A 17,052-nucleotide genomic window follows, 5' to 3' on the forward strand; every position below is an offset into this window, starting at 1 on the left:
AATGTCCTCAAACCATTCACCAAAGCTCTAACCTCTCAGAAAAGTCTGGATCAGAATGACAAAGAATCATATACTAAAATCGCTTATCCTCTCTCTAAAAATCCTAACTTCTAGGTGGAGAAGCTTTCGCTCCATTATTGAACTACATGTACACCGGCCGGCTGGAAGTGACGTTGGACAACGTGTACAGCGTGCTACTGGCCACGCATTTGTTGCACATGCCAGGAGCACTGGAGCAATGCAGAGCCGCGTTGCTCAGGTTGAGGGCACCGCCACCACTGCCTACGCCGATACCTGTGCCACCGGGCTCGACGTCGACGTTGACGTCAACCTCGATGTCCACGTCGACGCCAGGCTCAGGAAGCATACTCAGGCCTATACCCAACAGACTGATGATAGACCCGAGCATGTGTTGGCCACCGACCGCGCCTCTTTATCCGCCGACCGCGCCAGCACCCGCATCCATCGGTATACCGCATTTACCCCAGCTGCAACCGTCGGTGCTGATGCAATCGGCCGTTCCACTCAGCGTTTCCGTCGTACCGACCTCGAGCGTGCAAGATACGCACAACTCGGCTGTTTATAGGTTTGCATGCTTATCTTGCTTTTAGTGGATGTTCAGGTGGTGGGGTGATGATCATAGGAAATGTTTCGGAATCTTTGTTTGCGGAGGATATAATATATAGGCGATTTGGCAGAATGTATGTGTAGATTGGTATCTGTGGAAAGGAAATGGAGATTAGTCTTTGTGAAACGTGTGTATAGATGGAGTACAGTGGATTTAATTCTGTGTACTTACATCGGGTCCTGTGGATTGTGTCTTGGACAGAGGATGGAATGGTACAGTGTCTGACATGCAATGGCTGTTCATTTGGTTACCGACTATTTCAAAAAATAGATGAGTATATTTCACGAATTTCTCATATTTGGGAAATAATAGTGGACCTAACTGAGAATTTGATGATGCAGTTAGAAGATGATTAAAGAGGTTTGAGTATTCCTTTTCAGAAATTAGCTGAGAAAATGAGGTACCTAGTACTGAAAAGTTCACAATGCTTGATACAGGGCTATATTTTGTGAATTAATGTCTTGAATTTATCAAAGATACCAATTATACCAGTTATCTGTCTATACCAAGTAATTTCCAATTTCTAATATTATTTCCTAACAAAGAAAAGAAGCAAAGTAACCAATCACAACTATGCGATTAGAACCGTGAACATCTCATAAGTATCTACCCAAATCCATCTTCCTCAATCATCGAATCACACATAACCTAAAATTTCTGCAAACAGGGACGTGTCGTCACCAAAATCTTCGCTATTCCACTTAGACCGAACTCGTGGCCTGAGAATGGACCACCGATCCAAGTCTCCAGAAAACGTGTCATCCAGTTCTCTGCCCTTTGTGGCTGCAGCCGCAGCGGCGTTCAGCGCGTTCACATCTAACGCGGCCACATCGACGAGAACCTCCTCACCCTGTCAGTCCATTTCACCTACACCATCGTCGACCTCTCGATCCTCAGTGCCCTCATGCCAGAACAAGAAACCAGCGGACCACCAACATCCAACCAAAGAGGAGAACGACTACGACCATGCAAACTCGAGCAACAACCAAACGCAGACTTGTTCATCACCCGTGACACCAGTGGAGGATTCGACTGTGCCTCGTAATCGCGAGAGGAATATCGAAGTGGTATCTATCAGTGAAAACGACCGAGGAAGATCCTCCAGACGAAGAGGTCGCAGTTCGAACGGAGAGAACGAGGGTTCCTCTAGTGTCTTGTCAGTAGTCTACGACGTGGCTTGCTGCGACGGTCCAGTGAAGTTCCATCGAGTGTTAAACGAGAATTACTCATCAACAACCTCCTGTGGTTCCAGTTCCATACCTCAGTCGCGTTTACAAAGACCATGCTTCGAACCAGAGAACGCAACAGGCGAGAACGACGAGAACGGTGGACCAGGAGCAGTTAGAACACCCTGTGATCCCATCGAGTCTGGGATCGACACGGCTAACAGCAGCGGAAGTTACACTTGCGGATACTGTAGACACACTTTCAAGTCTCAGTATTGTTATAGAAAACACACCAAGAGGCACTTGCTACCGACCAGAGTGAACGATTCGATCGGGAATAGGCAGAGGCAGGAGACTGCTAGAAATAGAAGAGAGGTTCGATTGCTAGATCTGAATGTTCAATATTATCCCTGCAAGATCTGTGGCTGTAAGTTCCCGAGCTACTATTTCGTGCACAAGCATAGAAAACTGTGTCATGCGAATACAGAAGAGAGGACGCAGTCTGACGAGGCTAACAGCACAGCTACCGAGGACCAGGAGTCGACCACCTCGACGACGAATAACGAGAGACAATGAGGATGAAGATCCTTCGTCTTTTAAAGGTAAATTGAACGTATCATTGGATACGTGAAGATTTATATCGATGTAAACGTGTTAACAGCTGACTGTGGGAATAGACTCTTTGTGTTTCACGAGTTCGTTATATTCATGAACTAAACCGTAATGTTAATTAGGCGAGAATGGAAATGGAAATACAAATGAAGTTAAATGACAGTAGAACATATTAATTGATATTTAAATTAGCAAAATAGATTCTTTGTTTCGTAGAGATAACTTGGACATGACACTGGATAAGTGTCTTGATGTGAAATTGATACTGAAATAAATGAATAAAGGTGGCTAATGCTAGCAAATAACAAATAATTGAGGAAATTGATTTTTTATCCTTCGTGAAAGTAAATTCTACATACCTAATGTTAATTAAGTAAAAATGGAAATAAATAAAGTTAAATAATACCAAGGTATAGTAACTGATATGTAAATTAGCAAAGTAGATTCCTTCTTTTATAGAAATAAATTGGATATAAAAATTGAAATAAAATGTATGATATTGGATAACATCGAGATATCATATAAAGGTACATTGAGATTGATATAAACTAACAGAGAATACTAATGAAAATAAGCGAACAATAAGAGTGAAAATAAATAAACAAAATTAGAAAATGTTAATACATTAATAATGGAAATTTTACTGAATATCAAAGTGTAAATGCACATGAATTATAACCCTAAAAGTAAATAAAATAAATTTCAATGACCATTCTTTGCAATTACATATAAGTATGAATGCTTTTAATTCTACTATTTGAATACTGACACCAAATTTTGGAACTCTGACCTTAATTTTAATTCTTTGCACTCGACCATATTTTGGCTAAGGAAGAATAGGAGTTCAAAGATTTTCTGCCATAAATCTGAGGATATTTTTTCGAACAGTAAATAAGAAATCGTATAATAATTAACACGTAGAATTATTTGATTTCGATACCGTACACACCGTTACATTATATTAAATTTCACATATTAATGAATCTCCAAAATTTTATCAAATGGCGACTGAAGGGCGCCTCTCGAGTGCAAAGGGTTAATTTTAATTCTAATTTTAACACCATTGGTTACGAATGTATTAGATTGTAATACCGCATAGGAAATTTGATTATACTATGTATTATACGTGTACATGTAATGACATTGTATCTTGTAATAATAATATGCAATAGAGAAGACAACTGACATAAACTTACAATGTTTCAGTGTTCTGAGAGAACAAGAAGATAGCAATAGAAGCAACTGGATAAAGATGCATTTAAAGCAATCGATAATCGAATTATTTACTACTATGACATATCTAGACCTGGAGGGGGACTAGAAGCACTATAATTTCAATAACTTAATCGGTGGATTATTTCGAAATGAAAAAAATTCGACACATTATAAAATCGAAATATCTCAAGTATTGAAATTAAATAAAAATGTTTTTCTACTAATTTCCCACGGAAAGAGAGAAATTCTGGATATTTGAGAATTATTATTATTGTAATTATCGTAGATATTTATATCACTGCACCATAGTGTATAGTACCGAAAACTATTTCGAAAAAACGATTTGCTTAAGAATAAATAATATTAGGAAGTATATCGGAACTCTGATTTATTAAAAGAAAACTAAAAGAATTATTAAAAGCTACTTCGAAAAATTATTAGAAATTATTTCGAAGAAATAATTTGTTTAAAAAAATTCGTATCTATGACAAAATATAGTATAAGGTGATAAGTATGTTAAATTATCGTGATTATATTACACGAATTCGTTTTTCATGCAACTTTATGTATCAAAACATTAATTAATAACGAAGTAATGTACAATAATAAACCTTCAGCCTCGAAGATATAGTTAACTGTGTTATAATAATGTTTTGATAAATACTTAACGATTTTAAAGCTGCATAAATTTTAATAGCATTATTCAAACGTGTATATACTAACAAACACCAATTTCAAAAATTGTAAATGGAATGATTAGGCATTAAGAGATAAAAATAAATACAGATGAAAATTAATTTTCATATACTGCGTTAATTCTATTTACAAATTCTACTCTTACTTTCATTCGACCCTGTTTAAAACATTAAACAGTTTTCCATTTGACACGATTTCAATCATCTTATCTTTAGATAATCTTTCATCAATTAATTTAGATTAAGAAAAAAGTTTTCTTATTTAACACCTTGTTATAATAAAATGTGTGACATCAAACTTATTCAACCAATCTAGCCTAAACAATTAGCACATACATTATGTTAATACGTAAATCTTATGTGGTTGCTAATAACCCATAAAGAAGTAAGAAATAACCCATAAAGTATGTGACTTATAAATTACAAAAAAAAAAAAAAAAAAAAAAAAAAAAAAAAAAAAAGTTAAAAAAAAAAAATAGAGTTAGATTTGTTTAACGAAACTTACCAATGGTGTCCATCGATTGGGCTTCCTCGTCGCTAGTTTCCATAGGAGTGGCGTGGTTATCTTTTTTCTTCTCCTTTATCCTGCTCGTGGCCACCATACTACCACCACCATTGCCATTGTTTGCCTCCCTGAAACCAGATTTCTTACTGTTAGCCCTTTGCACTCGACGATCTTTTCGCTATAGAAGAATAGAAATTCAAAGATCTTCTGCCAAAAAGTTGACGATATTTTTTAGAACAGTAAATAAAAAGCCTTATAATAATTAACACGTAGAATTGTTTAATTTCGATATTAATTTCGATTTTATTCAATGGGGACTGAAGATGGCCTCTCGAGTGCAAAGGGTTAGTAACACTTTAGTCTAATAATATGATCTACTATAACAAAACAGTAAAAGCTTTGTTAGCTTTTATTACATTATTAATTCGATAAAATTGCCTTTCTAATTGCTAAACTGTTTTTATTACATATGCCGAGCAAGATCGTGGAATTACTCAAGTTTATCCTGAAATTGTTAGAACAGCAGATTTGTAGGAAAAGGTGTAGCTGAATTTATTGATCAGAATATTTCGATTACTCGAATTATTGTAATTGAGGGACTACATTCTGATATGGGGAAAGAAGAAAATTATATTTACTGATAAAAGGTAAAGGATTATTGGAATTTATTGCTATATCATTCCTATCTTTTATTTTGTCTCCTTCATAAGAAATTTGATTTATGAAAATTAGGTTATTATTGTTATACAAATGAGTCGTTAACATTTATTTGTTAATGATAATCTACTGCTATATTATTACTGCGCTGTATGTTTAGTATAGAATCTAATTTGCTTGAAAATTTTTAATTATAAAATAAGAAGAACTGAAAATTCTTCTGACATTCTTCATAAAAGTTTAAGTAATATGAACTCGATTGGATATCAAATATACCTTCTTATGGTATTTAATAAATTTAAATAAATATTTAAACAAATTAATTGCATATTAGAAAGAAATAATATAATAAATAATTTTTAATTTGTTCCTGTATAATTCTATTGAATTCACATTAAATCATGTGTATCTATCATTAAAGACAATATATGTATGACAAACTATATGATCAATATTTATTAAAAATTTATTGTATTCATATGTCGAAATATTTTTCCAAATAATCTATAAATCTAAAAAATAAAATACAACAAATTAAACAAATTAAGAAAAAAAAATATTTAAAAAAAACCGATGACAGAATATTATATAACAAAAAAGAATTTGGTAGTAAAATTATTCTATTTACAACTATTATAACATTATCTCATTTTAAAGAACAAAAAGAAAAATATTAAATATTTTGCTCAACAATTTTTCATTACTTAAAATTTCAGTACTCTAACCGCAATTTAATATGTCTTTCTTGCATATCATTTAAAAAATTATTTTTTGTGATAGAATAAGAAGAGAAAATAGATAAATAAGAGGAAAGAAAAAGAAAAAAAAATTCGCCCAGATGCCATAAATACAATAATTCGAGAGAATTAACAAAATACTCTGTATATCATATCTAAACGAACGAGGGGAATCAACATTCTGGTCTTCACGCGGTTTGGAATCAGATTTTCAACGATCGACTCCATTTCGATGATGAATGCCTACGTAAACATAATCCACTAACCAGTAACCATTGATTAGCATTACATTCTGCTAATAACCACCCTGCCTTCCCTCTCGAACCTCCATTTTACCACCACCTTCTATTTCCCCCTATCTACAATCCATTCACCCAAGCCCACCCCTATCTTTCACCCTACGCTTCAACGATTTATCTACACTCTTTTCCCGTCCCCCCCCCCCCCCCCCCCATTCTTTTTTCTCAATTTTCGAGAATCGTGGCCGTGTCGCAATTATAATTATCGCTGTTTGCATTGGTATTATTAAATTAATTTTTATCGTCAGAGATTTCGTTATAAAAAGTTAAACGTGGGATGTAAATTATGAGAGAAAAACATTTAAAAGCGGAAGAGTCGATTAAATTGCTCCTGCGTATAAGTAATTTCGTATATTCATTGTGATTGTTATGAGGATATTTGTTCATTTTAAGTGAATAAAAAAATTGGCATTTTTCGAAATGCAGCAAAGTGAATGAGATATACGTGAGTAAATTTCAGAGATACCGACGAAGCCACGTAGATTCTCAATGAATACGTTTGAATATTATTTTTCTCAAATGTGTTTTCGAATTGGCGTTGTTCCTGATATCTCAACAAAAATTCATAAATTAATTAAAATTTTATATATAACTATTCTATATAACTACATATACACCCCTATATCATTCAACAAAATTAGGATGATATATTTTAGTTATTTGCAGTAACAAATCTGAATTAAAAAATTTAAAATAATCGACTTCGTCTTATAAAAAAATAAAATATAATAATTATAGTTAAAGAACATTTCGAATTTTTTCTTATAATAATATGATTTTCTTATAATGATAGTAATGAACTATGCAATTTAAAAAATGTAAAAGTTGACAAAAACAAAATCTAAAGAATTTATAAAATTTATAATGTTTCTAACACGGACTTTGTTTCGTTAAGAAAATGAAATAAATTTCTTTATTTTTTGAATAAATTTAAAAAATTAAAGAGCTAAATAAATTGTAGGATTTTTGTTTAAAAAAGTCACTGATTTTCAACCCATGTTTGAACAAGTTTCGTAGATCATTTTTTAATAAATTGGATATAGTAAGTAATGATTAGAATAGTTCATAAAATTGGTCTGTTTACACAATGAATATCTTTCGTAAGATGAGCCCGTTCAATCAATCTACGTGCTTTTATACCAATTGCAATCTCTAAAGTAACTTTATACTACGATTATTCCTTCAATTGTAAATCCTGAAAAAATAAGAATCTATAAAACGTTACGTTAAATCTTTTAAAAATTATTTAAGAAATTTTTAAAATATACTTTATTTTATTTTTATATCATTTTATACTGTATATATATAGGCTTTCAAAATGTCACTGCTAATTTATTTAGTATTAATATTAATCTGACAAATCAAATGTATTACATCATTATTGTATGCGAATGAAATGAATAAATCTATATTGCTGATTCAGTACAGGAAAATGAATCTAAGAAAATTATTGAAAATTATTAAATGGAATGAAGATATAGAAAATTGAAATTGATATTTATATGGTGTATTTGATTACGTTTAACTTCTTCACATAAATGATATAATTTGTCAAAACAAGTTGCTATTTTATAGATAGGAAGCTATATGTAACACATATATTTTGAAAATGACCTGTACGTATGACATAAGCTTCAGACATAAAATAGTCTAAACATAGGCAGACATTTATGAAATAATTTAGATTGCTATAAATCATTGCTAACTCTAAAAATACTAACTAGGGTGCTTTAGTTTATTCAGAGATGAAATATGTATTTCCTGTCAAGTATTATATTCAAAAAGTTTCTACATATTACTTGACTCTACATATTATTTAATCTTTAATTAAATTAGAGGTATTATACAAAGTAAATATTTCGTTTGTTATAACTGAATTATTTTTTATTAAATATTAATTAAATATCTTCCTCTTTTAATTATGAAATTGTCCAATGAAAATACTTTTATACTTTAGCCATATAAACCTTCATCCACAAAATACTGGTTTGTAATTTTATAAAGTAAGCACTACATACAAAAAACATGATATATTACATACATATTTGTTGTATATTTAACTTAATTTTCTTACATATATGAATATGTAATGATGGTAATATTTTTTAAATTTATATTATATTAATCCCTTGCTTTACCACTTAGATTCCGATGATACGTGCCATAGTTAACAGCAACGTCTGTCACACGTCGAGCCATTTTGTGCAAACACAGTGAATAATAACATGTAACAGAAAGACACGAATCTAATTCGTAGTGTTTACCATGGGCCCTATTTACAAATCACACCTCTTACCCATGATATTTATGTTTAGCTTGATTTCCCTACCATGAGTCTCTACAGAATATTGTAAGCTAAAGGGTTAATAGATGTCTAACGTAATTTATATAAAGTATGAAAGCATGAAGCATGACCTCTTAATCATTTAGTTACTACAAACTATTTTAAAGTTTATAGTGTCCAAATATAATCGAAATAGGAATAGAAACAATTTATCTGCTGAGAATTTTTCTGCATATATATTTACAACTGAAATATCGGTTGGATCAAAATTCTAGGTACCAAATGCTAAATCAGACGTGACCATTATTTATCTCATTCCTCACATCTATTCATCTAAGCGAGAAAGTCATAGCAAATCTTATGCCGTTCAAAATTATGATTCAATCTGATAAATCTCTACATTACGCCACTTTCTTTTTCATGAATTGCATCTTTTGCAATAATGAATGTTCAGTTACCTCTAAACAGCAGAGTTGAAAGATCCATTTGTCTAAAACTTTCTAATTCATATTTTAATCTCGTAAACCTGTTATGTCATTTATGCATTAATAAGAACTGAAATTATGAAAATTAATAAATTATTGTTCTTCTTCACTTTATACAATAAAATTTTGACTAATACTTCCTACAAAATAATGTATGAAACATTATATATTATTTTTAAACATAAATTGTTATTAAAATTGATATATTAACGATTTTCATTCAAAATTAAAATGTTTAAGCTCTTATTTACTGATTATTTTATAAATAATTTTAAATAGTCAATATTGCAAACAGAGGTAAAAATAAAAGTATGAGAAAAATTATATGATTGTTGAAAATGTATCAATAATTAGATTATAACTGCTGAAGTAGAGATTATAATAACGAATGATATTATTAAAATCAAAATAAAAATTAAAAATAAATTATTTGTAAAAAGTACTATAGTATCACTATTTCTCAAAGTTGTAAATACTTCCATTTTAAAGACAGAAGAAAACATCAATACGATTGAAAAAATCAAAATAACCTAACACATTAAATCGAAATAAAATTACATTGTAACTTATTTGAGGTTATAATGTTTTCAGATTCACACAGATAATTATAGACAATTTTAATTTGAATTTTGAGGTTTCTTCCGATTCTAGTAGTTAACTGGAATTCTAATTTCTATTCTAATTTCTGACTACTTTATTTTCTTCACTACTATTTCAATACCGATTGATTTCGATTTCTCTGCGAGATAAAAATGAGATATCGATTTTCTTAACTAAATATTGTATATCCATGCTACATTCTATTACATAGTCCTATCATATTACGAAAATATATATGTATCGAATATTTTCTATTTATCTAATTAGAAATATTTACAAAGAAAAAGAAAATATTACGTACATTACTTTGACGTCCTTTCCTGACCCTGCTTCGGAACTTAATTGTGGTTCTTCCTTCACTTCTACTTTAATAAGGTGCGGCTCTTTCGACTCCATTTTACTTTCTTTGTTTTCTTTATTGATTTCCCTATTATCCTTCGCTGTTGTTGTCGATGACGTTGTGACAGACGATGTCGTAGTACTCAATACGGATGTCGTTGTAGCTGTCGTTGATGCTATTACGGAGTCAGTCGTTAAACATATACTCGACGTTGATGAATTTAAAGGAGTTGTCGAAGTTGTCACTATTGTTGCCGCAACAGCCGTTGATACGCTTGACGTAGTCGTAGTCGTCGTCGTTGTAGTTGATGTCGCTGCCGAACTATTTTGAGGATTCTCTTGTGTTTTTTGTTGTTGCTCACGTTGCAACCTTGTCGTAACACCCGTAGTTAAAATATCTAGAGTTCCAATACTTGAACTGGTATTATTTACCTGAAAGAAAGTGATGAAAAAGATTAATAAATTGGTAATCTTATATGTTAGTATCTATAACAAAAACTTTTCATAAATTGATAATGAAATAGTTATAAACATTAGAAGTTTCATACTAAATTAATTTCATTGAATTTTGATGAATTAAGAGTATTTGTGCATTGTGATAAAATTTAATATGACGGAAAGATAATCTTTTCTATACAAGCAAAATTATAGAAAATTTAAACGAAATACAACGCGATAAATAAATTCCTTATTGTTAGTAATTAAAGATATACAAATATACATCGCTGCATTCATAAACCAATATACAATTATACACAGTAAGAAATGTAGAACAAATTATAAGTAAACTTACTTTATTATTAGGATTGTTTCGAGAGCTACGTGTTCGTTGCCGCGACTTTCGTAAGAGCTGCTTATAATTTTCTGCTTTTTTAGTGAGGTAGTAATGATGCACACAATCTGGAACGGACTTATGTTCTAAAGATTGAGCTATCGTTCCAAAGTTCTTAGGATGTTGTAAATATTTTTCTTTAAACAGTTCGTGCTCCACAGAACTCCATACGTTAATTAACTTTCGTTCACTGTGAAGAGCCTCTAATTCTTCCGGTTGAAGAAGACCATTTCGATTTTGAAACGCGATTCGTCTCTGTTTTGTATCCAATAATAATGGAGGTATTACTGCATACGAACGCATCTTTTTATCTTCCATCTATAAAAATAATTTAAGGAATAATTATTATACAATAAATTAACTTCAACCAATAGATATATAACTAAACTTGATCTTCTACAAAAAAAAAATATTATACTGTAATTAAGAAAAAATTAAACTGTAGTTTAATTTACTTTTTATAAGAAATTATTTTTGTCATTCAATTTTTCCATAAAAATATGATTACATGATTGTATAGTATATATATGAATCAAATCTAGTACTACAATTATAGTTACATGTTAAAACCCCAAAATTTTCAAACAGATTTGATTTACATGCTGAATTACATTTTGAATCTACAAATATTGCTGCTTCATAGAGACATTGTTACTTTATGAATTACTATCTTGTTATATGAAGTTGCAAGAAAATATATTTATACTATTTCGTAAAAAAATTATTGATTATTATATAAACATAGCGCTACTCTTTAAAGTATGTTATCAAAGGTAGACTTCACATTCATAACATTATGAAACAGCTACATAATTGCTACATAATTTGCATATTTTTTAAATAAGGCAATATAAATTTTGTTCCTGAAATAATTATATTGTTTCGATAACTTATGATAATTAAGTCACACTTTTTGTTATAATTATCTATTAGGCATAATAGCTGATTAGTTTTATAATAATATCGACTTTTTAACTTTTTCTTTAAGCCTTGTAATAACCCTTATAAAGTTCCCCTTAGTTTCCTCTTTTAAATATATCATATAATTAGTTTTGTAACGTTATAAAATATCGATGTTATCGCTATAAAATAATAATATACCTCTTGTTCTTGAAGGCCGTCCATAATTTCTTCTAGATCAGCTTCACTCTTGATACGAGCACCGACTCTGTTAAAACGTTCTTTGTCTTCCCTTTGTTTTCGCAACTCAGGGAAAACTTTTTCAAAGAATTCGCGATTTTTCGCTTCTTTCGACTTCCTTTTCTGCGTTGCCTCCAATCGCTCTACTTTACGATGCCATTCCTGTACCAAAATAGCGTACGTTTGTGACTGTTGCCGATGAAGAGATGCGCGTTCAGCGTGTTCTCGTCGAAGCCTCGCTATAAGCCTTGCTCTCATACACGTTTGGTGTTTTGTTCGATTTTCTTGATACACACTTGTATCTGATGGCTGATTATACAGAGGTAATTCCACTTTTGGACCCAGCCTCTCTAGGAGTCTATGAGCTTCTTCTGCCTTCTTCTGTAATTAATATAAAATTTTAGTCAAATATTAGAAATTTAATGTCACGTTATTTACAACTAATATGCGTAATGTATGAATCTCTGTATTAATAAATAATATCAAACCACTACTATATATTATTAAACTAACTAATACAATCGATATTGAATGATAAGTCTTGAAAAGAAACTAATATTATCAGTAATATTAGTTTAAAATGTTATTAAATTTTGAGAAATAATATTCCAAGAAAATGTGTAAAAATTAAAAATTGATCTTAATTTAGTCTACTAAATTAACTAAAATATTTATTATTTTAAAAACACTCCTACGAATAAGTTAATTCCGACATTACAAGAAAATGATAGCAACATAATTTGAATATACTTCATATAACTGTTTTTTAATTAAAAAACGTACATTAACGTCTTCTACTTAATAACGATAATACATTTTACTAATGTTAAATATAATATGCTTTAATTCCTATACAATTATAGCAATATATAAATTAAATATAACAGTTTGTTGGCAAATAATATGTAAAATTAGGAGGAAATTAATGTTATATAATACGTTGATATCGAAATACGGTGTAGGAACTTAACAATTATTTTTTACCCTCTAATGATGCAACTAATTACAATTATAATTTGAAAATTAATTTATAGTTGAGGAAACAAATGATGTATTCATTCTTTCCTTAATTATGTAAGTATCAGATGTTCACAATGAATCACCTCATTTTATCTCTATGCAGGAGTCATTTTCAAATGATGAGCTAACTTATTTTACCCAATTAACAGGTTAATTTGATATAACATAAAACGTACATTATGCATAACATAAGTTAAACCAAATGTTAAATTTATACTAAGATCTTACCCTATTTTCAGCATAAATTTTTTGTGCCAGAGACTGATGCTTTGGTTGCTGAGACTGTTCTTCAACCTGACGTTTAAGACCGCTGGCTTCGAGAGGTTTATTAGCCGTCTCTTCTAATTCTTTCAACTTTTTCCGAAGTTTATTTATCTGAGACTCCCTTTTTGCAATCTCCCTGTCGACTTTAGAGATTTGCTGTAGAAGGTCATCCTTAGTGCTCCTAAACTGTGCATCTTCTTGCGTATTTGGTTCCGGAAGCGTGGGTGAGATCGCTTCGGTCTGCGGAGTATACGCTTCTGTTGCCGGCTGCTCCTAGCAAAAATTTTTCATATAATATCACATAAAACGAAAATATTATTCCTTTCAGTACAAATATATTTAAGTAGGTGTACAAAATACTTCTAACAGTTAAAAAACCTTTAAAAATTGTTTTGGAGTTCACCCTAAGTAAAACTATATAAATATAAACTCATTAACTATATAATTATAATAATTTTGAGACATAATGGACAACAATAAAGTCGCAAAGCTTATAACAAATGCTTCTTGAGCATAGATATAATCATAGTTTTGATAAACCAACAAATTATATTACGAAGTATGACTCTTTAATATGAATTTTATTTTGTTCATTAGGTATTCTTTAATACAACAATGCATGGGTACTTCAAGTGTATCTAAAGTATTACAATAGTAAAAATCAAATTTGCAGATAGTCGAGATACACTATTTTTTCTCTTAATTCGTCAAACATTATATCATGTTAAACAATGAAATTTTAACTAACTAAATATTAAAACAGCATTCTTATATCGTACGTTCAATTGCATAACACTATAATAATATCAAATACAAATGACAAATTTCTAGAGAAGATATGGGAATTATTTACATTTATATGACGCGGCAGTCAGCAAGTTAAGTAATTGTACCTACATAAATACCGGTAATAGAATTCACGTTTATAATATAGTTTTCTTCTCAAAGCTATCTCCAAAACAATCTGCTAAATGTCAAGGTTTTTCGCAATCATCTTAAATCACCCTGTACGCGCATGTACCTATGTACCCACCCTAGTGTCTATCCTAAGTGGTTGTTGCAACTGCACCACGTGCTCCTGCTTAACGCAAGGGTCAGCGGGTGACAAACTATGACAGCGAGATTGCGATTGAGACTGCAATTGAATCTGGGTCGGTTGACTGAGGCGTATCTTCTTGAAGGGCGGCGCCTCCTGCAGATTGGCCATTTCAACGGGCGTACGGTTGCAATACTGATCCATCTGGACGGGCATCAGGGCTATTCGTGAATTTCTTGCACTGGACACGTGCTGATAATCTGGTGCTGTCGGTGAAGGTGTCGGCGTCACCGAAGCAGGTGGCAAAAGAGATATCCTCGGTCTATCCCCTCTTCCACTGGCCATACTACCTATACCGCTATTCGCTGCATATTCGGCTGCAACTACTCCAACGCCGACTCCTATCTGCGACAGAGGACTACTGCTCACACTGATGGCGATCCTCTCGTTCACCTGAAAGATTACTACAATCAGAACATGTTCTTTCTTTTCAAGTGCATCGTATCCCCCCCCCCCCCTCTCGCTCTCTCTATCCTATCTTTATCTGCTTCTCGGTTCATTTGAATATATTTATGTGTTCTAATGTTTTCTCATCGTGCGTTTTATTCAATTTATCTTGCCTAACCTTCTCAACGCAAACCTATTTCAAGAAAATCGATGACCCGGTTCAAGAGGGCAGACGGTAGACTATCGATATACCTACAACACCGTCATACGTTCCTTGCACTCGTATTATGACTAAACTCCGTTTTTAGTCACTCCATTTTTGTTACATGCCTTAAGATACTAATCTTGCACCCAAAGAGATAACATACATGAAGCCTTACCAGACCGTGTATCTAATGTTACCTACATATATGAAATATCGTTTATCTTAAAAGATGATTAATGGTTAAATATGTAATTAAATAAGAAATAATAAACGACTGTTTTCGACTAAACTATAACAATTTCAAATTTTTCATGTTCATTTCTCTTTTTTAATAAAAAATGAATGACAAAAGATATATAATGCGAGGAATATGATTATACATATGTTACTACATCTACTTTCACTTAATCATCATTACTATACTCGATATTAGTCAGTACACTTCTATATTATTATCATGTATTCTGTTAGTAAATTTCTTTAATACAACTTCTTACAATTATTCTGTTGCATCAAAATTAAATTTTACATGGAAAATATTTCGATGAAACAAGAATTAAATTTTAAACTACGTTAATAATTTACCATGTAATAATTTGAATATTGATGTTATGCTACGTGTACCTGACATTTTATCAAAATTTGAAATTATAAATTATATTTATAACAGAATTATTTATAAAATTATCAAACACAATTTCACCATGCTCCTTAATTTGAATGTTACGATAAAATTAATTCAGAACAGTGGAACATTCACGACAAAGAAAGTAGATCACATTGCTAGACGGAAGAAGACAGAGGGAGGGCTACTAGTGGTTGAAAGTCAAGGGCAGAGCGGACACAATATGCGCATTTGATGTAACGCGTTCGACACATTTAATTAGCTACAGAAGATTATCATATGGTACATATATTCAATATTGTTCGTAAACATACATATGTATTAAATTACGCGTTTCAATTTACCCCGATCAACAACACGGCGTGTATTTGATGCGCTAAGCCTATCAAAATCTGCTGGCAACGCATGAAAGGAAAGCAACAGGACGAACAAAATGCGCGCGCAACGATTTATCGTGGGATAAATCGAATAGGAAAATACCTACATTCGTGGTGGCGCTGCGATATGCATCTCTCGCGGCATAAGCAGTTCCCGAAAGCAATGGTGGTGGTGTTTGACTAACTGTAGGTGGATTGGCAGGTGCAGCTGCGGGTGCTGGAACTGGCACAGGAGTCGGTGCCGACGAAGCCGAGGTAACCATTGTTGCTACAGCCGGCACCGACGCCGACGTTGGCGTTGACGGATACGAATGAATGTACCGAAGACTACCAGCCATAGGTACAGCAACGTAACCTCCTGGTGCACCACCCACTGTACCGCTGTTTCCGCCACTGTTGCTCCCCGCACCAGCACTGTTACCGGTACCGTTGTTGTTACCATTTCCGGCTGGTGCTACGTTTCCAACGGCGCCGGCACCAGCTCCAGCCCCAACGACTCCGGTTCCGCTGTTCGCACCACCGGCGTTGTTAACAACACCGCCACCTCCGCCGCTACCGCCACCACCGCCGATTGAAGGACCTCCGCCACTTCCACTTCCGGCCGTCCCCGCCGCCGCTGCCGCCACTGAAGATGCTGCCACACCACCCTGCTGCACGTACGTCACTCCTGCTCCTATCGTTCTTGGAGACACAGGGCTGCTGCTCTTGATGTTTACATAACTCTGCGCCGGCCTGTAAACATTCGGAACGTGAGTTACACAGCTAACTTAGGACGTCGGCGGGAAAATTAACAATTCACCGAAAGAGGTTATCATATTAATGAAAAATTTTCGTACGACTAAGACATTTTTAAAACTCGTTATAATTTTTTATATTGTAAGATA

The 17,052-nt window shown here is 32.5% G+C and overlaps 2 protein-coding genes across 8 annotated transcripts in view; one reads left to right on the forward strand and one right to left on the reverse strand.

The window, feature by feature from the left end:
- LOC108553761 (uncharacterized) overlaps positions 1–2,370 on the forward strand; it is a 4,203-nt gene extending 1,833 nt beyond the window's left edge. Inside the window, exons 2-3 of the mRNA XM_017908792.1 lie at positions 115–586; positions 1,296–2,370. Coding sequence (XP_017764281.1) covers positions 115–586; positions 1,296–2,370 — 1,547 coding nt within the window. The remainder of the gene's footprint in view (positions 1–114; positions 587–1,295) is intronic.
- The window catches only part of Smr (nuclear receptor corepressor smrter), a 93,914-nt gene that overhangs the window by 32,312 nt on the left and 44,550 nt on the right, over positions 1–17,052 (reverse strand). For 6 of the 7 annotated variants that reach the window (XM_017908789.1, XM_017908784.1, XM_017908785.1 and 3 more), the window contains 7 exons: positions 16,276–16,900; positions 14,512–14,967; positions 13,443–13,751; positions 12,156–12,575; positions 11,016–11,372; positions 10,185–10,654; positions 4,822–4,949 (listed from right to left, as the gene is read on the reverse strand). In XM_017908789.1, the coding sequence (XP_017764278.1) occupies positions 4,822–4,949; positions 10,185–10,654; positions 11,016–11,372; positions 12,156–12,575; positions 13,443–13,751; positions 14,512–14,967; positions 16,276–16,900 (2,765 nt within the window). The remainder of the gene's footprint in view (positions 1–4,821; positions 4,950–10,184; positions 10,655–11,015; positions 11,373–12,155; positions 12,576–13,442; positions 13,752–14,511; positions 14,968–16,275; positions 16,901–17,052) is intronic. The other variant, XM_017908790.1, reaches the window with a different exon arrangement.

Source organism: Eufriesea mexicana, unplaced genomic scaffold, assembly GCF_001483705.2.
Source record: "Eufriesea mexicana isolate 0111107269 unplaced genomic scaffold, ASM148370v2 scaffold12808, whole genome shotgun sequence".
Lineage (NCBI taxonomy): Eukaryota > Metazoa > Arthropoda > Insecta > Hymenoptera > Apidae > Eufriesea > Eufriesea mexicana.